Genomic DNA, 25,387 nt, shown 5'->3' with positions numbered 1-25,387 from the left:
ATTTAAGCAATTCTCATGCTTCTGAGATAAGTTTGAAGAAATTACAGCATCTGGAATTGATGGAAGATATCGTGGATTTGGCAAAGAAAGTTGTGGTAAGTGGTGGAATGTGTATTTCCCCCTGTGTATCTAAAGAATATAATTTGTATGGTGTCAGGCCCATGTTACTCATTTATAGTGGTTAACAGGTAATGGTTTCAGTTTGCTTTAACCTGAGATTATTCTGCTACCTGTGAATTTGTGCTATGTATTTGAGAGATTAGGTAGACGGTGGTCTTCCTGGTTCTGACATGAATGATGAGATCCAGGACCATTCCTCGTCATTAAAGGATAGAAAATGGAATTTGTCACAGACGAAAGAATGCTCCTGGTTCACAGGAACTTTTGTCACTGAAAGTGATGGGTTCTTTCTTATAAAATCATGCCACTGTCAGCAGCATCACAACAAATATTTGTTCTATGGGGTAAACTTTTTATTATATAGTATTTGCGGCAGTGCCCTGTGTGACACTGAGGGTTTTTTCCCTTGAAAGACATTTGATTGTTTTTCTTATTTCAGTTGGTTATGGAACCAAGTGCTTATTTCCTGCTCATAATCTGTTGCTATTCCTTATATTAGCCGGTATAGTTTCATAAAAAATCTTGGTGTAATGAACTTTAAAGTCCTTACATCTAAAAGTTACACTAAGCCATTTTATTATTAGAAGCCAATATAAGACTACTTCTGAATTCTTAGAGTTCTTAGGAGGTAAATTGGGCGTGAAAGTGCTTGTGGGAAGTGGACTGTATGTACACATAGCAGTGTTCCTGAAATGGAGGATTTTTTTGTCCACTGGAAAATTCAAGTGTAACTGATTGAAGACGGTTCATTTTTTGTTGTTTTGTTTTGCAGAATGATTCATTCTTTATTGGAGGCTTATTGAGAATTGGTTATAAAATAGAAAATGTAAGTGTTAAGCACGGGAAGCAAGCACAACCATTGCTGATAAATGGCAGTTATCTCACTGCTCATTGCTCCATGAATTGGGTTCATGTGTTAGTGTTTCACATGTAGTATTTGCTAGTATTGATTTCTGTATTTTGTCTTAAGCAGTCTCCTTATTTTGGGGGTTTGCATCATTCCCTCCCCCCATATATGTAGTATAATTTGGGGTTGCTTTTACACAATGATTCTTTTTTTTTCTTTTTTAGATTATTTATCTCGCATATATTCTCCCAAATGAAATTATTATGTCCCCAGTATGAACATTTTTGATATGTAATTACTAGATAATCTCCAGATAAAATAAGCCAATTTTTAATGCTACTGGTAACATAAATATCTACCTGCTTCCCTTAAGCCTGACCTGAGCATTGATAACTGTTTTACTTAACTTCTGAAGTCATTTCAGAGTAGAAGTACGAATAACATTCCTGTGAACTCCTGACTCTTCCTGAAGATCTTTGCGCTGAATGCTCATTTGCACAGCTGCACCCTCCTCCTCTTTATCTCCTTACTTGTCTGTTTGCCATAGACCATTTAAAATACACAGTCCCTTTCAGGAACCTTAATCTGTACCTTTAACTTTGCAGTAAGGGTGGAAGTCCTAGATGAGATCTGAGACCCCTCATTCGCCTTGTATTATTGGACCCTCCTGCTACCCAGGGCAGCCCCTGGCCAGGTTGTAAACCTCAGCTTCCAAGTCTGTAGTGATTGAAGCAGCATCCTGGTGTCTTGGGGTAGCCTGAGATTATTTGAAGATGTAACATATGTGAGGCCGTGGTATCTGTTAACTTATACGTTGGGGTCCAGCTATTCTAGGTTGCATGAGTAACGAAAATACAAGATTGTGTTAAGTTTTTATTAAGAATATGAAATACTGTATGTTAAATTTATGGTACCACATGTACATTTAAAATTAATACCCAAATCACATTCTTCATCCATCTTTTTGATACAGAAAATCTTGGCAATGGAAGAAGCTTTGAATTGGGTGAAATACACAGGTGATGTAACAATTCTACCTAAATTAGGAGCAGTTGACAATTGTTGGCCTATGTTAAGTATTTTCTTTACTGAATGTAAGTATAAATGCATTAAATTGTCACTTGACTCAGTTTTTAAAGGCATTATTTAGAGAAATGGAATGTGTGGTTATGTGATTTCTTATTTATCTTAGGATTTTAAAAAATGTTTTCTCTTAAAAAAATCTTTTTCTACTGTGCATAAGAGAAAACCCTGAGTAAGAGAACTATAACCTCATAGTTAGCTTTATTCTGTATTTCCTGTCTTAATGATTTCTATGATGTCATACTTCTAAAAATCCTACCAAGTGAATGCCATAAGTTATATATATAATACCCAAAAAAAGAATCCACAACTGGGGCCTCTGTATTCTCATTGAAAAGAGAAATAAGTAACAGAGCTAAGATTATAATTTTCATTTTCCTGATGACCCTGTTAACTCTTTTGTATAATGAAACTGCCTTCTATATATTTTTTAACTTTGTGAAATACATTTCTCTAAAGCATTTGAATGTTAGTGTTTTTATAGTATAGCTGTAGGAATCTTGAAGCAGAAAATATTTGGTTCTTTAGTTGATGACTGGTAATTTGCCATCACCACTTGAGAAGAGATCAGATTTTATATTGTTTATCTAAGTGGTAGAGAGAAATTAGGCTGCAACACGAAGACAGGTTTTTCTGATATTACATACTGGGCTGTATTACATCGATAGAGGTGGTTCTCCTCATTGTTCTGGAGGCATGTAATTATAGGGTAGATTTTATGGTAGAAGTAGAGGCCCAATATCATGTATTGGACACCCATGTGGGCTTGGTTGTGACATTCTCTTTCTCTCTCTGATCTCTTCTTTACAATAGTCCTGTAAGGTAGCTGCTGTTTTCCCTATTTTAGAAATAAGCAAACTAACGCTTTGGAAGGTTAAATGATACTTCTGCAGTCTATTGAGTAGTAGAACCTAAGTGAGAAGTCAAGTCTCCCTGATTTCAAAGCCCAGATTTTTATTCTGTAATCTTACTCTGTCCCTTATTAATTACCTTATTTGGTGAACTTCTGAAATTCTTCCTTAAATTTAGATTTTAGATACTTTTTTCACCTTGGAAATGTGTGTGTGTGGCTAGAGGCTTAGCTCTAGTTTTGTTGGGATGAAATTATTACCACTTAAATCTATAGAACAGCTGAAAATACAGAAAATGAAGTCTTACAAACTTTTAACATAAATTTTGGTGATTACCCAACTGCGTTTTAATTACTTTATTAAACTTTTAAAAGAATAGTATTTCAAATGACATTTTAACATTTTATTCATGAGAGTCAAAATGTTGAATTAAGATATTTAAAATACTTTATTTGTTGCATTAAATACATTTTAGAGAGTTTTCCAGGTTTTTGTTTTTAGACATTTTTATTGAACATTGTGCCAGGTACACCATAGGTGCTCAGTAATATTTGTTGAACTAACTTTAGTAATTATGAGGCCTATTTGGAATATTATGACAGAGGATTTGTTTTAACTACGATTAGAACTAATGTAATAATAAGTGCTTTTTTAAATGTTAGAAATAAAGCAGATTAGATTCACAAGCAATGACTCTAATGTGTTCTAAAACATTTTATCATTTGTTCACTTTAAGTTGTATTATTTGATACATGTAAAAGATTACAAGAAACATGTTATTAGAAAGTATAATAATTAATTGACCTTATGGACTGACCTATGTAACCGAAGTTTTAGAACTTTAACAATACCAGTTTGCTTTTTTTTTTTAATAAACAAATGTTCTCTCACTCTCTCCTAAAAATAAAATTTAGACAAGTATCAGATAACTAAAGTTGTAACAGAAAACTGCAATTTGCTTGAAGAATTTAAAACTCAAAATTGTGCGGATTGTATAGAGGTGAGAATAAAGATTTACTTGTAAATATATTTTAAAATTTATGTTTTGGAACTTTAAACATTCAAAGAAAGTTCAATAAAACTGCTGTCTGTCAGCACACAAGGAACTATTATAAAATTCAGTAATATGTTTGAGGGAAAATTTTAATAAATTTTGATTGGAATTTTTTTTTGAAGAGGAAAACAACATCTTGATCAGAATTTTTAAATTTAAATATGAATTTTAAATATATGTATGTTAGTACATTAAATTTGTAGAATATTGAATAATAAATATTTATATGTATTTTAAGAGTTAATTGAAAATGGAAATTTGATTTTTTTTAAACTAAAAGGTTTTTAATTGAGGAAATATAATTTTCTTTAGTGACAGATTTATTGAGATGTAATTCATATGCCGTAGAATTCACTCAAAGGAAATTTTTTTTTTAAGATTTTATTTTTGAGTGATCTCTACTCCCAATGGTGGGGCTCAAGCTTACAGCCCTGAGGTCAAGAGTCACATGCTATACCAACAGACAGAGCCAGCCAGGCTCCCTGGGAAATACGATTTCAATTAAATTTCTAAAGAAGGGTTTAGGAAAAATATTTAATGTTCTGCTTAATTCACTTACTAAAGCCATTTATAGGATCCAGTTTATTTTAATCTGTTTATTTTGAAAATGTGAGTATTTGAAGTGAAAAGTTTCCATTATATCTGTAGCATCTTTGATTTCATTCTTGCTAATTTGGCTGCCTCATTTTTTGGCAATTAATCTATTTGACATTGCCTATATGCTACCAATTTATATAGATATTTTTTAAGCACTCAGGATTATTGAATAATACCACATTTTCCAGCTTAAAGTTTTACCTTGCATCTGTTTTTTTTTTTTTTTTTTTTTTAAGATTTTATTTATTTATTTGACAGAGAGACAGGCAGCGAGAGAGGGAACGAACACAAGCAGGGGGAGTGGGAGAGGAAGAAGCAGGCTCCCAGCGGAGGAGCCTGATGTGGGGCTCGATCCCAGAATGCTGGGATCACGCCCCGAGCCAAAGGCAGACGCTTAATGACTGAGCCACCCCGGCGCCCCACCTTGCATCTGTTTTTTTCTCTGCTATATGGCAGGCTCGATAGGTATTTTTAAAAGTGGGCCTGCCAAATGCTATACACACGGGCATAAATTGTTAGTAGTTATTCATAATGTGGTGGTTTTATTTACTTGTTAATATCCCTTTAACAAAGTTAGCATTGAGTCATCAGAAACAGATTTCTTTAAATAAATATACCAAAATATTTAAGGTAGTGGGTTCTCATTTTCTACAAAAATAATCCCCCAGCTTATTTCTGTTATTAGAGATAAAAGCCCAGAGCTATTTTTCCTAGATATTGGGGTTCTTGATTGTCTTTGCTTTTCATTGATGGGTCTTCTTTCACCTTGGTTTCTCAGCAAGGAGAGCTAATGAAAATGAAAGGAAATGAAGAGTTTTCAAAAGAAAGATTTGATATAGCTATTATCTATTACACCAGAGCCATTGAATATAGGTAAGAGCAAAATAGAACAATGAGATCCTTTTTGTGTGGCAGATCAAATTAGAATGCTAGTCAGGAGAAATAAAAGCAAGGCGAGGAATTGGAAAGAGTATCTTCAACTTGCTATGTAGAATCGATTTTCTCACCCTTAGGCATTAGAAGCGTTAGGGATGGCCTGGGTAGATGAACTTAACTGAATAGTAGAATTCAGGCAAGTCAGGCAGAATTGTGAATATCGCTTCTACCCTGCCCCACTCTCTCTCAAGCTTTCCAGTATAGGTCACCTGTTTTTTCTTGTTCTCATTTTGCCTTCAGCTAATACCTTCCAAATTATTAGCTAATCAGAAAGGGTTAATTACTAATACGTAAGATGTCACCCATTCAGGAATTTTTGCTTTCTAAGAGGGAACTTTTAAAGGATAATAGTTGGAATTGTTGAGAGTGTGGTGTGTTCTCTCTACCTCATCTTCTGTTTGCTCAGCTGCTAGAATTTTGTAGCATTCCTGCATGTTTGCATCATACTTGGTTCCTACTGGTGTCTTAGCTGGACCATCTAATATTGTAGCAGTCTTTGGAGGATGTGCTGTAGACATCTACTCTCTTTCCTACCTTGCCTGTCTCCATGGGGAGTGAGTGAATCAGGGTGGCACACCACGTCTGGAAGGCTGCTGCTCTGTTCTGAGGAAGGAAAGACATTAAACTAGAAAAGACAAAATTTGAAATGAAGCTATATAAATTGTTGAAATTTACAGACTTTCTTTGTCAGAGTTCTTTGTCAGAGTGGTATAGTCCTGACTTAATAGAAGTATAATTCTGTCCTTTACATCTACATCATACTTGTGATTTGCTAGCTTTTTACTATGTCCCATTTGATCCTCGCAACATCCCTATGAGCTAGGCAGAAAAGGTAGAACATTTTGAATACAGTGAAGTTAGGTTGATTTTTAAACAATGTTACACTGGGAGGAAGTAAAGGAACTAGGACTTAGCCAGTTAGGTCTCCAGATCGTATATTCTTTCTGCTCTGCCATACGGATGTAAAGTTTTTGAAAAGTTTTTCATGCCTTATATTTTCTGTGTGCTTTTTATTTGTTTTGTATGTAATGTATTTTACTGACTAATATACTTTACTGACTAAACATTATTTCTTTTAAAGACCTGAAAATCACCTTCTTTATGGTAACCGAGCTCTTTGTTTTCTTCGCACTGGACAGTTTAGGTAAGTTGGTAAGAGTACCCCAGTCACTGAGCTGTTATGCTAAATACCTATTTTTGAGAAATTATTTCTGTTGTGCAGGTATAAAGAAAATCCTTCAGTAGTTTTTTGTCAGATACAGTTAAATGGTTAAAGGGGCTCTGTGGGCTTTATACATAACAACGATGACAGCAGGAGCTGTTCTGATTGAGTAGATAACGTTTTTTGATATTTTATTTGCTGTTTTAAGTACTTTACATTGTTCCTTAATTCTCACAACACACTTAATAGGTAATGTTATTCTCCACATTTACATTTGGGCGGACTTACACTTATAAGTAGCGATGTCAAAATTTGAACACAGATCTTAATGATGTTGAAGTCTATGTTTATACTACCTGTGTTATCTCCTTTTGCTCTCTTAATTAATCTGTATAATTCTGGAAGAATTTTTGCCATTTTCTATATCTTAATATAAGAAAATTAAGTAAATTTCATTTGTAAGTGAAAGAAAAGAAATTTAATGGTCTAACCATCAGAGTGAAAACGTGATTAATTCTTTTAATTTCTTACATGATTAATTCTTAGTTTCTTATGTTGCATTGAGTTTTTATTTATTAGTTGAAAAAGATTGTTGACACTGCACCATGATTTTGTTGTCCCTCAGTTAAAAATTTTTAGGATATAAATTACAAGCATTAATATTGAGAAGCAGATGCTGTTACATTTAATTATGTCCTGGCTTACTGTAAGAAGGGCTTAGGGTGGCTTCAGGAATAAATCTGTTCGGTAGAAGAATATTAAAAACACAACGAAACAAACTAACAAACTGAAAAACCAATTTAGAGCTGGGGATCCTCAGAGTAAAGCTATATAGGGATAAGGTCCTGCACAGTTATTAGTTATAATTCATACTTGTATTTGACCTTTCTGTTGCCCAAAATAAAAGGAGAAAACCTGACAAGTTACATGCTTCTCACTGTCCATGAAGAAAGAGGACAGAAGTTGCTCAGGTGAAACAGTTTTCCTGATGTTTAGTTCTGGAAGAAATTTCTTACATGGCTTACAAGTAACAGGAACTGGGTGATGGAGTAGAGAAGAACCTCAGCAACATTTCTGTTCAAAGCAGAAAGCTCCCCGAAAGTGCAGTTTTGGGTTTCACAAATTTTTTTGTGGAATTTTCTGATGAAAGCAGAGAGTCTGATAGTGCTTTTTAGTTAAAGTGCTTATTGTTGGGATGTGGGAGGGTGGGAATGGGGAAGAGAATATATTCCAAGTATGTAGCTTTTAAAAATAACATTTGTTTTTCTTTTATTATAAACAGAACACATTCTCATGATAGAAAATTTGGAAAATACAAGAGTTTAAAAAGAAGAAAATAAAAATCACCAGTAATCCAACCACCTCGGAGAATACCGCTGTATTAACGTTATGCAGCTTTTAGATGGCTTAAGCCGTGGATAAAGCGAGGCTATCTAGACTAGAGGAATGGATGGGCTGGACACAGTCTTCCATCAATACCACTGTCCTCAACTGGTTCTGACAAGAAATGAGCTGCAAATGTCCTTAGGTTATGGCGTCTGGCTAGGTCCAGAATTGCAGATATCCTGTGCTGTTTGATGGTGAATCTGTGTGCTTTCAAGATGAATAGGTTGGCAACTTGGCTAGCCTCTTGTGAAAATCGAAACCTTGATTGGGCGAAAGGTCATCCACTCTGCGTAGGGGAGCTCCGAGAGCGGAGAGGCAAGCCGGGGGGTTTCTGCCCTCTTTCATGAGTGTTGAATGCTAGACACTCAAGGAAGATCCTCTTAAAACTGCGCTGCAAAGGAGGTGCATCAAAGTAGAAATACAGAAGCCAGGTAGCCCGGTGAGGAAAAGGTCAAGAGCAGGGTTGTGCATCCATCCTTGTACCTCTTTCCTGGTAGTCTAGCTTGTGGGTCAACACCATCGAAGTTTTCACTAGCTCAGGTCAGCAACATTTCCTTCTCAGGCAATCACCAATACGTATTGGATGCCAACGTAATGTCAGAAACGTTGTGCACAGTTTCGTTGGTGTTTCCCACTTTCTCGCACCTTGTTTATATGACTTGTTCAGTAATGTAGGGATAATGTTTTCTGAGTCTACAGTACATCTCACTCCTGATCAAGTGAGTAGATAATGTGACTTCAGAAAGGAACACGTTGCCAGTGATTCGCGCGTGCCATTGAAACAGAAGGACCCACGCCCTTTAGCTGAGTTACCACGCTTGAGATGTTTTGAAGCTCTCACATCTGAGGTTTGGTAGATCTGTCCTGGGAATCTAGCTGAGCAGCTGTGGGACACCTCGGGGTAAAGCATCCAACCTCCCTGGCACTGTTATAGGCACTTTATGCATACAAGCTCAAAAAGCCCTCAACAACCTGGTGAGGTGGGTGCTGCTGTCTCATTATAGATGAGGAAACAGGAATGGGAGGTCAAGCAAAGTATCCTCAGAAACTAGGTGGGTGTGATGGAGCCAGAATTTGAACCCAGGCAGCCTGGATTCAGAGTTTCTACTCTTAACCCCGATGAAAATGGGATAGTAGAATCAAAGGGCAATGGGAAAGCCAAAAAAAAATTAAAAAATAAATGGTCAAATAGTCAATAAACATGAGTATCCTGATAAGACATGCAGATTACAAACTTTGAGTCTCTTTTTCATGTTCATCAGATTGGCAAAAATTTTAAAAACCTCATAATACCAAGTGTTTGAGAGGATGTGGAACAAAGCAAACTTGCATACTCGGCTGGAGAAAGTGTAAATTGGTGCAATCACTTTGGACAGCAGTTTGGCAAGGTGAAGATGTGTGTACTCTGCAGCCCACTTCTAGGCTCCTGTCCTCCAAACTCAGATGTGTACCTGAGAAGATACGTACAAGCCTTCACGATAGCATTGTTTGTAAGAGTAAAGAAATGGAAACAACTTAAATGTCCATCCATGGGGGAATGGATAAAGAAATGATGGTATATTCATACAATGGAATTTTATGCAGCAGTTAAAATGATGACAATGTTGAGTGAAAAAGCAAGTTGCAGAATGATTTGTATGGTGTGATGTGATTTATATAATGTCAAAATATGCAAAACGACAAACATATCATAGTTAATACATAGTATGTATTAAAAATGTTTTACAAATGCATGGGCATGTTAAACACCAGTGGAGTGGCTGTCTCTGGGGAGGGAAGGAGGGAAAAGGATTGGAGATGAGTAAGTGGTACACAGTGATTGTCGACTGTAACAGAGTTCTGCAAAAAGATCTGAAGTAAATACGGCAAAATGTTAAGATCTTGCTAAGGTGGTTCATGGGTGTTGACTATATTAATGTTATTCTCTGTACTTTTATGTATACTTGAAATATGTGATAAAAATATAGTAAAATTAAGAATGCACATGGTAAGATGAAAAAAAAAAACAACAAAAGCAGTGTTCACTAAGACATCAAGGATAAAATAAGTGAACATAATCTCGAAAGAAGATAAGTGTTTTAAGACTAATGGTGGGGAGCCCAAGGTGAGGTATGTGTGGGGAAGGTGCTTCATTAAGAAATGGTCAAAGTGCTGGTGGTGGCTTTAATGCGAGGTAGTCACAGTTTGTACCGCTTTCCGTGGTACAATGTAGGTGAGGCCAAGAGCCCATCTGAACTCTTAACCATTCATCAGACGTGTGCACCTCCATGTCTGCAGATGTCGCACTTGGGAAATCTGTGGAACGGGGTTGCGGGGGGTTGCTGTGTGGAAATACGCTACTTCCTGCCACAGCTTCTGCCGAATCCTTTAGGCTCAGGACTGTGTGCAAATGCCCATTGTGGCTAAGATGTCCTTTTATTCACGTCTTCCAAAAGTTCACTTTACAAATACAATTTGGCAGTTACAGGGAATTTTAGAGTGATAATTTTAATTGAAGTAATCAGATACTTTTAAAGGAGAATCTAAAAAAAGTAATTAGGCATATCTATGGCTTCTGTAGATGCGAGATGTATCATCAGGCTGTGCCTCTTTACTGTTTCATTCTTCTTTCTGGTACTCACATGTTGAAATTTGAAGTCTTTGATGCGGTGTGATAAACTGTGTAGGGGGATATGTAACTGGAAAAAGGGAAAGCTTAGCCTCGGATGTTTTTTTAATTTACTTTGGAAAATTATGGAATTTTAAATTTTGGCATTTACCTTGACCTTCAGTGTTTACCCATCATAATATTTTCTTTTCTATTAGAGCCAACTTGTGATTAATAGCAGGCAGATAGACTTTAAGTAATTTCTAGTTTTTGGTTTTATTTTGTGTTTTTCTGAATTTCTCTGAGGCCAGAGGTATAAATCAAGTCAGTTGTATGTTCCTGTGAGAATTTCAAAAACTAGTGTGGGGATGCCTAGCTGGCTCAGTCAGTAGAGCATGTGTGGCTCTTGATCTCGGGGTCGTGAGTTGAGCCCCATGGTGGGTGTGGAACCTACTTAAAAAAAATCCTAGTGTGTGTGGGGAGCTTCAGTATGAGTGTTTTATGTATTTCCACAGTACCTTATGCCTATATAAGCACTTAGTATGTTGAACCAAATGAATTTGCCATTTTTATAATCCAGAATGTAGGCAGTTTCGTTTGATTCAATGTAATGTGTATGTATATGTATGGGTGTGTGTGTGTGTGTGTGTGTGTGTGTGTGTGTTAACGTGGGTGGGAACATACTACACATACTGTTGTACTTCTTGCTTTTTTTTTTTTTTAATACTTAAATCTTGGAGCTTGTTGCGTATTAGTGTGTATAGAGAGATACCCTTATTTATGTTCATGGCTCCATCGTCTTTTACTCAATAGTTTACTCTTGCTTTGGTTAGTTTGTATTAGAATATAAATTATTTCCAGTTAAAAAAAAATTCCGTATAGCTTTGTAATGATTATCCTTTTACTTGTATTCTACACTCAAGTGCAAGTATATATGTAGATAAACTCCTGATTGCTTTTACTTGGATGAAAGAGCTTATGTAATTTTTTTCTAAGATTTTATTTTTAAAATTTATTTGATAGAGAGGGAGAACACAAGTAGGCAGAGTGGCAGACAGAGGGAGAGGGAGAAGCTGGTTCCCCGCTGAGCAGGGAGCCCGACGTGGGGCTTGATCCCTGGACCCTGGGATCATGACCTGAGCTGAAGGCAGCAGCTTAACTGACTGAGCCACCCAGGCTCCCCAGAGCTTGTGTAATTTTAATTCTAGACACTAACTTTTGATTTAAATGTATGTTTTTATTTAGTTGATGGTTATCAGTCACTGCATATTTGGCAGAAACTGACCATTGTATCTGAATTCTGCTTGTGTTGCTTCATGTAAGATCTAGGAATTTGGGGAGTAATAGTATTATTTCTTTGTTGGTCTGGTCAGGCCCTAGAAGTGATGATTTACAATAGGGAAGAAAAAAAGTGATAATCCTTTTATGGCTTGTGAAGTTTTTACATATATTATGGTTTGAGAGAGTCACTAATAGCATCTTCTTTTCTTCCCAAGTCCAGAATCAGTTAAGAAATAGAAACGGAAGACAAGGCAAATGTTGATCCAGTCTTGCTTCCAGTGCTGACAGTTTTTGGAGAGTAGGGCCTTATCCGAACATTCTGATAGCCAAGCAACTTATTAGTTCACTTATGATCACAGACAGAACTGGCAACAGGGACCTTTGTGAACTTTAACCTTGGAGGAAAAGGGAATCTGGTAATATGATGGTGTTCATTATAAGATTCCAAAGAGTGAGGAAAAGAAGAGGCTAAGCCACATATGATTAGTGCCCCTCTCCACCATTATTCATTCTCTGGAAAAGTTAGGGGTGGGGAAGGAGAGAGTTAAAAAATGATTAATCTAGCAAATCCACATGGAAGCTAGAGGAGGGAGAAATACGTATTCTCTCCTAACATATTTTAGGGCAAAATATTCCATATTGTATATGAAGAAATAGGTGAGAAGGCTGGAGAAATAACACTTCCCCATGTAACATGTATTCCATTGGAGCATCTAGGCTAGAATGTTCTCTTACCCACTGTTCAGTACTCTCACCATTTTGTTACACAGTTTTCAAGAGTAAGTAACCATTTGCATCGCTTGAGTTCCTGTTTTCATAGATGTATTGTGCAGATGGATAGATGTTGCTCAAGTCATACCTGATCTTCAAAGTATGTACCCCTTGGCTGTACTAGGTGGGATGAGCAGTCACACCATGTAATTTACTATGCTCACTTTGTTTTAGTAGGAGGGTGTGGTCATATGCTAGTAAGTGTGAAAATACCTTAGTGTTTTTATCTCTCTCTGTATACACATATATACACACTAATACGTATGGTATTTATAAGGTATGTTTTTGTAACAATATGGTACTGCAGTTATGGTATTATATATAAATCATAATAACAACATTCAGCATTGATTCAAATAAGTATGATTGGAGTTCTGCCTCTAGCTATGTCAGAAATGAGCAAAACCAGACATTGTTCCTGTATTCTAGGCAGTGGGCCGGCTGTGGGTGGGAGGATGTTGCATTCATGGAATTAATAGTGTGCTGGATGGCTTGAATACAGAGAAGGAGTGAAGTGGTGGTCAGGGACTAGACCAAGGAGGGCCTTGTAGGCTACATAACTGTGGCCTTGAAGAGCATCAAGAAGTAAGTAAAGGATTTTAAACTGAGGTGAGATGGCATGATTAGTACCTTAGAAAGATCAGTCTAGTTGTAGTGAGGAGAATGGGTTTGGAGGGGATGCAGCACGAATTGGGTTAGGAGGCTGTTGTAGTACTTTAGGCCAGAGGTGATGGTAGCTTAGAGCAGGGTAATGGTAGTGGAAATGGAGAAGTGGAAGGATTTGAGATAATTTTGGAGGTAAAATGGACAGAGGTTGCTTATGGTTTGGTGTTTGGAACTATTATGAAATTTCTGCCTTCAGCCGCTTCACGGATTATAGGCTCACTCCCTAACACTGGGATCACTGGAAGAGATACATTTGTAGGAAGTAGAACTTGACTTCACTCTTGGGCATTCTGAGTTGAAGTGTCCTTGAAGGATCCCAGTTGGAATGTCACATCAGCAATGAATTATGTGGGTCTGCAACTCCACGGAGATACTTGGGCAAGAGAGGCGTATTTGGGATAGTTAACCTAGATGATTTGAAGTTGCAAATGTGGATGAGATTGCTTGGGGAGGTGGTTCTCAACTTTTACTGCACCCTGGAATCGATCTTGGAAGAAATGCCCCCAACCCAGAGATTCTAATTTAATTAATTGGGCATTGGGCTTCTAGCAGCCCCCCCAGATGGTACTCACGTAGCCAGTGTTGAGACCCACTGGTGTAGAGCAAGGATGAACTGAAAACTAACACAGAGCCTTGAGGGACACAAATAGTGGCCAATTAAGGGAAAATGAAACTTTGGGAGACCGTTAAGAGGTAGCCAGAGAGGTAAGAGGAAAACTGGAAGTGTGACATCATGGAAGGAAAAGGGTGATCAGTAGTGCCTGTTGTTGCTGGGAAGCCAAATGGAATTTAGATTGAGCAATATGGGCATCTTTTAGTTACATAGGGAGAGCTGTGTATGGGAACCTTGTAGATCCTGGGTTGGAGTGGGTTGAAATGAGAGGAAATGGAGACAGTATAGGCAGTTGTTAAAAGTATTTGCGGAGGGAAGCAGTGGGGAGACAAGGTGTGCCGTTGTATTAGGATGTGTTTGGTTGCCAATAACAGAAAACCCTGTTTTAAAGGTGAAGAAAACTTAACCTCATTCACGAAATCCAGAAGAGGGTGGCTCTAGGGTTGTATATTTAGTGCCTCAACAATGTCATCAAAGACCTAGGATTTTTCTAGTCCCACTGTGTGACTTGGACTTCAGGCTGCCTCCTCTGGCTATTGTAGTTCAGATATTAAACTGGACATTACAGTCTCCAGCAAAAGAATGACTCTTGTAATCTTCAAAAAAAATACACATACTGCAAAGTGTACAATTCATAAATATATAGGTTGAATTTTCAGAAACATTACATGTGTAATTGGTACCCAGATCACAACTCCAATACCCCTGAAATCCCCCTTGTTCTCCTTCTGGTCTACCCACCTTCTTCCCCAGGTTAACTATTATCCCATTTTCCAGCACAGTGGGTTAGTTTTGCCTGTTTTTGTGCAATGTAAACAGTCATGGTATGTGCTCTTTTATGTTTGGCATTCAGCATTGTTTTCAAGATTCATATTGTTGCATGGAGTTGTACAGTGTTCATCTATTGCATGAATATACCACATTTTATCCATTCTAATGTTGATGGACATTTGGGTAGTTTCTAGTATTTGGCTTTTACAGATAGTATCATTGTGAACATATGTATTCATTTCCGTTGAGAATCTAATTGAGGAGTGGAGTTACTGGGATGAGGGTATGCTTATATTCAGCTTTCATACATAAGTTCCTATATGGTTGTATCGTTTTACACTTCTGCCAGCAGCATATGAGAGTTTCAGTTCCACGTCCTCACTAACACTTATTTTTTGTCATTTCATTTAGACATTCTGGTGGGTATGTGGTGATACAGTGCTGTGATTTTAATTTGCATTTCCTTAAGTCAATTAAGGATATTTAAGTTGAGCATCTTTGCATATGCTTATTGACCACTTGGATTAGTCTCTTTTGTGAAGTGCCTGTTTGGATCTTTTGCTTTTTTTTTTGTTTTTCTTTTGAGTTGAATGTCTTATTCATTAGGTTTTTAAACTTTTTTTGGATTTGAGTCATTGGTCAAATATCTGTATTACAAATAGCTTCTCACACTCTGGCTTGCCTTTTCACCTTTTTTTTTTTTCTTTCAACAAATGGATGATGCTGACTTTAACATAGCACCCTTTATCAGTTTTTTCCTTTATGATGAGCACTTTTTGGGTTCTGTTTATAATCTTCTCTGACATCACGAAAATGTTCAATGTTTCTTTTAAAAGCTTGATTAACTTTGCATTTAGTGAGCGGTAGAGTTCAAGATGGCTATGAATGTCTAATTGACTCATGACTCTTTCTTAAGAATATGTTTTCTCCATGCACTGCAGTGGTCATTTTTGTCATACAGATCAGGTGACTGTATGTAAACATCTGTTTCTGATTTGTTTATCCTAATCTATTGTTCAGGTCATCTGTCTTTAGATAGACTTTTTTTTTTTTAACTATATATAGTCTTTTAGTAGGTACTGCTGTCTGGTAGTGTAAGTTACCTAGTTTTGTTCTTCTTTGTAATCTCTTTTTAAGAGTGATGAGTCTTCTTAGCTTTCAGTGGCCAGTGCTGGGTCGTATGACTACCCCCAAAACAGTCGGTAGAAAGGAAAGTGAAATTGCCATGATTGGCTTAAATTAATTAGAATTATCATCCTCATTTTACATATGAGAAAGCAGGCCAGAGAGGTTAATAACTTCCGAAACAGTCCTGAGGAGAGTTAGTGGTTGTGTTGAACTTAACTCCCATCTGCGTCTCAGCTTTTATGCTCTGTCCACTGCAGTTTAGTTGATGTGTGAAAGATCTGGGACTGTCTTTTTGAAGAGAAGAAGTCTTGCTGACGTGCAAAAATAATGCAGAAAAACTATGTAGATAATAAGTTACACATAGATAAGATGTAGGTATGTGTAGGAAATACTCCAAAAGTATGAAAAGTAGTTATTCCTGGGTAGTTGTGATTGTGACTCTGGGTGACTTTTTCCTTTTGTTTTACTTTTCTGTATTTTCCAAATTTCCTATAATGGACATACATGGATTTTTAAAAATTAAGGAATTATTTTAAACTAGGTTATTTCTGGAAAATTCAAGAAGTACAAATAGATACACAATTTATAATGACTTTATGAAAAAAACAAAAATGGATATTTCTTGTTTTTCTTTTTAGAAATGCACTTGGTGATGGAAAGAGAGCCATTATCCTGAAGAGCAGCTGGACAAAGGTAGGTTGCTTTTATCTTTGCATTGGGCAGGTAATGTCATATAACTTTGTGAAAAATCTTTGTACAGGATGTAAATTTATGTGTAAAATGCTGGATAAAATCATGCCGAGCTCAAGAATGTGAGATGGGACTCTTCAGTTCCATAATCAGAAAGGAGACTTCACACAGCAGTGAGAGGCCATGTGTGTCTGAGCAGGACAGGTAGCACATAGAAATGTTGAGGAGCTGCAGGGTACCTTAGTGACTGAGATGTCAGCATCCGCACATTCTGGATGGGTTAAAGACCTTACTATGAAAAATGAAACTTAAAACTTAGGACAGGAATTATAAGAGACTGTCTTTACAACCTTGAGGTGGGAAAGCATTTATTAAATAACATACAGTGCACAAATCAGTGTGGGGGGTGCATGAATTTGACTATATCAAACTGAAAAATTTCTGTATGTCAAAAGACACCGTGAGTGAAATCATAGTCTGGGAGGAGATAGTTTATCATATGGATAACATATATGTATAACTGATAAGATTTATATCCAGAATACACAAAGAGTGTAATAAATAAACCCAGTAGAAAATGGGCAAGTGAATAAACAAGCATTTCACAGAAGAGAAATCCTGAATGGGCAATAGACATAAGCTATGTTCTTTTTCCTAGCACTTAAAATTTTACAGTTAGCAAAAGAAAACCAAGAGAGCAGAATAGAGAGCTTCCAAACAGACCTATATGTACATAAGTAAGTAAAACAATGTGATATTGTTTAGGTCCTTTAGATTGGCAGAAATTAAAGAGACCAGTAGTCCCTAGTATTGGTGAATGTGTGTGCTAACAGGACACATAAACCAGTGGGTGAGAATTGGTTGCAACCAACAGGAGAGCGCTATGATGTGCACATGCTGTAATTTTTAAATTCTAAGTGTGTATACCCCACAAACATTCTTGCAATATATGCACATTGTGAGATACGCAAAGTGGTCATTGCAGTGGTGTTCTAATGGCATAGAACTGCAGATATCTACATCCATTGATAAAGCAGGGATGGATATGGTATTTTCACTTGATCAGAGTTGTTCCTCTTATCTGTCCCTCTTCCTTAAACACCCATATGTCTCCGACCTCACTTCTACCGTTCTTTCCCTCGTTCACTCTGTGTTGACCTCCTCACCTGTTCCTTATATATGCCAGGCCCACTCCCAGTTTGTAGTTCTTCCCTCTGCCTGGAATTAGAATGCCTTTCCCCAGAGCGTGGGCTAGCTCCTTTTTTTCCTTTCATGTTTTACTGAAAGGCTTTGTGAAGACTTTTTGGCCACATTACTAAAATGCCAAGACTACCCCTGCCTAGACGCCTAGACATTTGCTATCCTCTTNCCCTGCTCTTCTTTTTTCCTCTTGGCATTTAACACTATTGAACATACTGTATGTATTATTTAAGCTATGTTTATTGTGTATCCTCCCATATAATGTGAGCTCCATGAGGATGGGTTTTTTTGTTTGGTTGTTTCACTATTGAATCTGGACTGCCTGACAAGCTGCTTGGCACATAGCAGGTACTTACTAGTAAATATTTGTTGCCTTAGTGAATGAACGAATGAACTCTCGATTGAAGTTGGAATAAGTTAACTGGCTTATCAGTATTAATAGATTTAAAAAATAGTGTTGAATGAAAAAAAGCAGTAAAAGCATAGGATAGGCCAGAAAGATACCTATCAAACTCATGATAATGTTTGTTTCTGGGCAGTTAGAGAAGGAAAGATTAGAGAGGGTAAAAAGAGGATTTCAGCTCTATCTGTATGGTTTTATTTCTTCAAGTAAAAAAGAATTTAAAGCAAATATAGCAAAATGTTAGCGATTAATTCTGGGTGTTTGTGATACTAATCACTGTATTTTCCTAAATAAGAAAAATATCTGACTTTTTTTTAAAGTAGAGCTTCAAATAAGACACAGAAAGATAACATGTGTCAGACTTCATTCCTGGCTTTACGTAACTTGTTTTTAAATCAGAGTGAGTATTAATCATAGAATTTTAGAGTCTCCCAAATTATGATTCATGTGGCCGAGGAGTGTATAGGAGTCTGGGGATTGTGAAATTCCCCAGGTGGACTCCTGCATCCAGATTTTGGAGTCCGTTTTTAAATACCTCATTTTACAGATGAAGAGTTTGAGTCCCAGAAAGGTAAAGTGACTTTTGCGAGTAAAAGACAAAACCGGATTTTGAATCCAGCGTTGGATGTGCTTCTGTGTGAAAGTGATCAATTTGTTGCCGATTTTACTAGGAGTCATTGTTGTGCTTGGTACAGAATCTTTGTTGATCACTGAACCTGGCATTTGTCATGTACTTCTTAAATACTTATTCTGTGGATGATAGAATTCTTAATACTGAAACCCAGACCTTGAAGTTAGTTTTCTAGAATTACCTTTGAATTTTCTATTATCAGTTTAGAAAAAAGAATACTAAAACTTTCTGAATTACATTGAGGACTTCATGTAGAATGTTTATTCCTGGCTTAATTTATTGAACAAAATTTTCACTTTTTAAAAAACTTTTTTTAGAGCATATTTAGGTTCACAGTAAAATTAAGAGGAAGGTAATCTCCCATAAACCCCCACACACGCATAGCCTCCTCCATTATCAGCATCCCCCTGCTGAGTGGTATAATTTGAAAATCGATGAACCTACACAGACACGTTGTAATCATCCAAGGTCCATAGTTAGGGTTCATTCCCTAAGTGTTATGCATACTATGGGTTTGGACAAATGTATAATGACATATATCCATCATTACGATTTATACAGAGTATTTTCACTGTCCCCCAAATCCTCTGATCTGCCTATCCAAACCCCTGGCAGCCACTGATCTTTTTACTGTCTCCATTAGTTTTACCTTTCCCAGAGCGTCATAGAGTTTAAATCATACATTATGTTGCCTTCTCAGATAGCCTTCTCTTTCACTTAATAATATGCATTTAAGTTTCTGCCATGTCTTTTCATGCCTTGAAAAGTGCTGAATAATATTACATTGTCTGGATGCGCCAGTTGATTTATCCATTCACTTACTGAAGGACATTTTTAAAAAAGATTTTATTTATTTCTTATGATAATTGTCTTTCTCTGCTTGACTTATTTCGCTTAGCATAATCTCCTCCAGTCCCGTCCATGTTGCTGCAAATGTTGGGTAATTGTTCTTTCTGATGGCTGAGCAATATTCCATTGTATATATGGACCACATCTTCTTAATCCAGTCATCTGTCGAAGGGCATCTTGGCTCCTTCCACAATTTTGCTATTGTGGACAATGCTGCTATGAACATTGGGGTGCATATAGCCCTTATCTTCACTATGTCTGTATCTTTGGGGTAAATACCCAGTAGTGCAATTGCTAGATCATAGGGTAGCTCAATTTTTAACTTTTTAAGGGACCTCCACACTGTTTTCCAAAGTGGCTGTACCAGCTTGCATTTCCACCAACAGTTTAAGAGGGATCCCCTTTCTCCACATCCTCTCCAGCATTTGTTGTTTCTTGCCTTGTCAATTTTTGCCATTCTAACTGGCGTAAGGTGGTATCTCAGTGTGGTTTTGATTTGAATTTCCCTGATGGCTAATGATTTTGAACATTTTTTCATGTGTCTGTTAGCCATTTGTATGTCTTCATTGGAAAAGTGTCTGTTCATATCATCTGCCCATTTTTTGATTTGATTATTTGTTTCTCGTGTATTGAGTTTGAGAAGTTCTTTGTAGATCTTGGATACCGGTCTTTTATCTGTAGTGTCATTTGCAGATATCTTCTCCCATTCCGTGGGCTGCCTCTTAGTTTTTTTGACCATTTCCTTGGCTGTGCAGAAGCTTTTTATCTTGAGAAATAGCAGGAAGATCGGTAGGAGAAGGAAGGGAAGAATGAAGTGGGGGTAAACAGAAGGGGGAATGAACCATGAGAGACTGTGGACTCTGGGAAACAAACTGAGGGCTTCAGAGGGAAGGGGGGTGGGGGACTGGGATAGGCTGGTGATGGGTATTAAGGAGGGCACATATTGCATGGTGCACTGGGTGTTATACGCAAATAATGAATCATGGAACACTACATCAAAAACTAAGGATATGCTGTATGGTGACTAACATAACATAATAAAAAATTATTATAAAAAATAAAGATTTTATTTATTTGTCAGAGAGGGATAGTGAGAGAGCACAAGCAGAGGGGAGAGGGAGAAGCAGACTCCCCACTGAGCAGGGAGCCCAGCATGGGCCTAATCCCAGGACCCTGGGAACATGACCTGAGCTGAAGGCAGATGCTTAATCAACTGAGCCACCCAGGTGCACCAAGAATATGTTTAGTTTTTTAAGGAAATGCCAAACTGTTTTCCAAAGTGGCTGTACCATTTTGCATTCCCCCCAGGCACAAGTGAAAGTTCCTGCTGCTCCATATCCTCCTTGGCATTTGGTATTGTCAGTGTCCCGAATTTTGGCCTTCCTAGTAGGCATATGTAGTATCTTGTTTTAATTTGCATTTCTCTAATGACATAATGATGTGGAGCATGTCTTCATGTGCTCATTTGCCACTGTATATCTTCCTTGATGAGGTGTCTGTTAAGATCTTTGACTTGTTGTCAAATGGGTTGTTTTCTTATTGTTGAATTTAAAGAGTTCTTTGTATATTTTGAGTAACAGACGTTATCAGATGTGTCTGGTAAATATTTTTTCCTTGTTTGCGGCTTGTCTTCTCATTTTCGTGACAGCAACTTAGCGTAAGTTTTTAATTTTAATTAAGTCCACCTTATCAGTTATTTCTTTCATGGATCATGCCTTTGGTATGGTATCTAAAAAGTCATTACCATTTTTTGCATTTTACATTGAGGCCTTACAATTAGGCCAGTTTCTAGCTAACTAAATTTTTAGTTAATTTTTGTGGAGAGCATAAGGTCTAGATTAATTTTTTTTTGCATGTAGATGCCCCAGCATCATTGTTGAAAAGGCTGTCTTTACTTCATCGTATTGCCTTTGTTATCTTCGTCAAAGATCTGTTGACTGTATTTATGTAGGTTCATTAACTCTATTTAAATAGGGATGTTTTGTGGTGATTGCAGAAATTGTTGTATAGATGCAAAACACAAATCCTAGTAAGTATTTAAAAAATGTGGTAACTAATCTAAGTCATTTTTTCACTTCATTTTACCAGAAAGAAGTGCTCATTAAAAGGTAACTTAAATTTCAAAAGCAAAGGTGAACTGTGCAAGGTGCATTTTGTACTTCTACTTTAAATTAACTATGAGCCTAAGTCTGTTGAGTCACGCCTCTACGATACAAACCTGTATAAGTAGGTTCTCTGTAGATTTCTGTGAGGGTGGGCCATTGTTCTCCCTTCTTTCCAGATAGAAAAGACTGGTACATTGCCAACTGCCCTACACGTGCTTTCAGGCTTAAGAGAGGGTGTGCCGTTGTATCCCAGAGAATGGGAATTTTTATGGTATTGTCAGTATACATTTGTTGACATTTCTCTATGCATTGCTTTTTGATATTGTTATATAGCATACAAAGTGGTAGCCTCATAGATGTCCATAAGAGCCTTTTAATATTGAGGGGTATATTAGGACTCTTTTGTTTGTGAGTGACAAAACCTAACTCAGATTTGGCCTAAGTAGTTGGCTCATGTAATTGAAAAGTCTAGGTGTTACCTTCAGGTATGGCTGGATCCAGATCTATACACATTTTTCTTCCCGTTTCTCAGTTTTTTCCCCCTGTTTGTTAGCTTCATTTTCAGTCTCTTTTCTCCCTTTTCCTTCTCTGTTTCTTTTTAGGTGGGTTCTATTGCTGTATTGAGTTCACTGGTATTTTTTGTCTGCAATGTCTAATCTGCCCCAGTTTTCATCCCATGTCCTTTTCATCTTAAATGCTATAACTTCCATCTTTAAAATTTCAGTTTGAGTATTCTTTATGTATTTCACATCTTAATATATTCAGTCTTTTAACTTCTTGAACATATGGAATATCTTTATAATAACTATAATAACTCTTCTACTAATTCTATCATCTGTGTCATTTCTGAGTATTTTCAATTGACTGATTTTTCTCTTCCTTATAGAGCACATTTTCCTTCTTTGCATACCTAGTAATTTTTTATTGGATACAAGACATTGTTACTGATATTTTTATATATCTGTAAATATTTTTGAGCTTCCTTTTGGGATGCAGTAAAGTTACTTGGAAACAGTATTATTCTTTGGAGTCTTGTTTTAAGCTTTGATAGGTGGGACCCTAGTGGTATTTGGTCAAAGGCTATCTTTTTTTTTTTTTTTTTAATGTTTTACTTATTTATGCGAGAGAGAGCATAAGCTGGGGGAGAGGCAGACTCCCCACTGAGCAGGGAGCCCAATGCAGGACTCGATCCCAGGACCCTGGGATCACAACCCGAGCTGAAGGCAGATGCCCAACCAACTGAGCCACCCAGGCACCCCAAGGGCTATCTTTTTATTGACAACTGAAGCAAAAGGCTTCTGAATACTCTGTCTGTTATTCCATGAGTTACGATGTTTTCCACTCTGGCTGGTGGAAACAGGAATTTTTCTTGGCTCAGGGTGAGTGCTGACTGTTGTTTCCTTAGTAGTTTTTCTAGTGGTTCTTTCCCTGGTTTGGGTTTTGGGTAATTGCCCCACGTGCATGTACTGATTAGTACTCCCCTCAAGACTGAACTCGGGGGGACCATGTGAGGATCTCTGGAGTTCTCTGTGGAGCAGTTTCCTCTCTGGTCCTCTGCCCTGTGAACTTGTGCTGCATTGGCTGTCCTGGCCTCCTTTGTCTGTCTCCTGAACTGAGACTGCAGTCCCTGCCTGGGTTCCTTCTCCTTGAGCCATGGCTTAGAAATGCCATTCCATAAGCTGGAGCAAGCATAGGGCTTGTTTTATGTTTCTCAGGGGTCACTGTCTTTTGTTGCCTGATATTCACTCAGTATCTTGCAAACCTTTGTTTCATGTATTTTGTCCTTGTTTGTTTTAGGCAAGACTGTAAATCCAAATCCCTGTTAACTGCATCTTGACCAGAAGTGGTAATTAGGGTGTGGGCACTCTTGGCTTCATTTTGAAAAAGACTTTTATCATGTAGTGGGAACCCCAAACTGATATCCTTAATAACTGTTAATTGTAGTGGCAAGAGAACTTCTTTTAGTATCTATGTAGTACTCCTAAGGGATGCCTCAAACTGATCGTGATTGAGCCGTGTGTTCACCAGTGGACTGATCCCATGACCCGGAAAATGGTGCATTTCGATTGGTCAGTCTCCTGGGTCATACACTTCTCCCCATCCATTTTTGAGATGGAGCACTAGTCCCAGTCCTGCCAATGCTATGTGGAATAGGGACATGGTGGCACCCAAAAGGGGGGGATGCCAGGCAGGTGAACAACAGGGAATTTCCATATATGTGATAGAGAATGAGGTAATGTCAAAGAAAAGCAAAACTTTATATTGTAATTGGGTTCAGAAAACTCTCTGAGAGAGAGACCTTTAATTTAAGCTTCATTCACATAACCTCAGCAGTGAGATCTGAATAAATTCCTTTCACAACCAGTAGACATACTAGGTTTTATAGAGTTTAGGGAAGAGGACCCAACAAAAGATGAGGAAGGTGGGAGGTTAGGGGGCGGGGGATGAGGAAGAGAAAGAAAAAGTGTTTTCTACAAATTTAGCAAGTATGGTTTATAATCTATCATATTTCTTATGCTGTGACTTTTTTTTTTTTATGCAGTTACCTAAATTTTGAAGTTGAAATAGTCCTGGGTGATAGGATGTTGGTCTTGCAGCATATCTGAGAGATCTGTCTTCTTATGCCTTCTGAGGAAAACCAAAAAAAATTTTTTTTTTTTAAAGATTTTGTTTATTTATTTGACAGAGATAGAGACAGCGAGCGAGAGAGGGAACACAGGCAGGGGGAGTGGGAGAGGAAGAAACAGGCTCCTAGCAGAGGAGCCTGATGTGGGGCTCGATCCCATAATGCCGGGATCACGCCCTGAGCCAAAGGCAGACGCTTAACCGCTATGCCACCCAGGCGCCCCAGGAAAACCAAAATTTAAGCAAATGCAATCTGAATTGGGATCTTTGATCTGAGTCTAGATAGTCTGGCTAAAAAAATGCTTCGGAGCTCCTAGATGGGCTTGGTGCCCCAGAGCAGGATTACATACGCACCAAACCTGCAGAAACAAAGGTCCCCATGCTTGTTTCTGGCCTTGTTTTTAGTGAAAAGCTCATCATACTTAAAAGGGTCACTTATTTCTGATTTAGTAGTTTCTCACAGAATGAGAATATTCTTTGTAAAATTTTGTAGTAAGGGAGAAAAAGCTCTGGATCTGGAGTCATAAGGTCAGGATTCTTTGGTTTGCCTCTAAATAAGTGTGACGTTAGGCCAATTTCTAGCCTCTCTCACGGGTAAGTCAATTCTCAAGTGGAGATACTGTGCCTACAGTGAGAGTTCAGTTTGTGAGTAGCTAGAAGAGGGGGTGGTTGAGTTAGCCCCAGGTTTGGTAATATTAGCTTTCTAGATTAAAATGTTCATCCTTGCGATGGAAGATTTCCCAAAATGCATAAATGGGGCCAGCCAGGACTGTGGTTCTGTAGCAAACAAAACAAAACAAAAAGCCCTGATTATTGGAATTGAGTAAATCAGTGGTTTTCGGACCTTTTCTGAAAGCCAGGAACTACACTTAGAGATAAAATAATTAAAAGCTGATTAAGAGCAAGCTGAATGGAAGATCTAGCTTAGATTCACCCCTTATCTGTGACCATGCTCTTCAGAGGGGTTGGAAAACAACTGTATAAGCTGGTTGTTCCTTCCAGCTCTAAAATTTGTTTGATTTTCAAAGTGT

General features: G+C 37.5%; 1 protein-coding gene across 8 annotated transcripts in view; it reads left to right on the top strand.

Moving 5' to 3' along the window:
- The window catches only part of TTC3 (tetratricopeptide repeat domain 3), a 116,264-nt gene that overhangs the window by 14,753 nt on the left and 76,124 nt on the right, over positions 1-25,387 (top strand). For 3 of the 8 annotated variants that reach the window (XM_040620964.1, XM_008701896.2, XM_040620963.1), the window contains exons 5-11: positions 8-95; positions 893-946; positions 1,941-2,061; positions 3,816-3,901; positions 5,331-5,425; positions 6,570-6,632; positions 16,492-16,546. In XM_040620964.1, the coding sequence (XP_040476898.1) occupies positions 8-95; positions 893-946; positions 1,941-2,061; positions 3,816-3,901; positions 5,331-5,425; positions 6,570-6,632; positions 16,492-16,546 (562 nt within the window). Of the gene's footprint in view, positions 1-7; positions 96-892; positions 947-1,940; positions 2,062-3,815; positions 3,902-5,330; positions 5,426-6,569; positions 6,633-7,557; positions 7,622-8,002; positions 9,425-16,491; positions 16,547-25,387 lie in introns of those variants that run through there. The other 5 variants (XM_040620965.1, XM_040620966.1, XM_040620967.1 and 2 more) reach the window with 5 other exon arrangements.

Source organism: Ursus maritimus, unplaced genomic scaffold (assembly GCF_017311325.1).
Source record: "Ursus maritimus isolate PB19 unplaced genomic scaffold, ASM1731132v1 scaffold_4, whole genome shotgun sequence".
In the NCBI taxonomy this organism is placed as follows: domain Eukaryota; kingdom Metazoa; phylum Chordata; class Mammalia; order Carnivora; family Ursidae; genus Ursus; species Ursus maritimus.
Note: the sequence above shows the minus strand (reverse complement) of the source record. Positions and strands in the feature narration are given on the sequence as shown.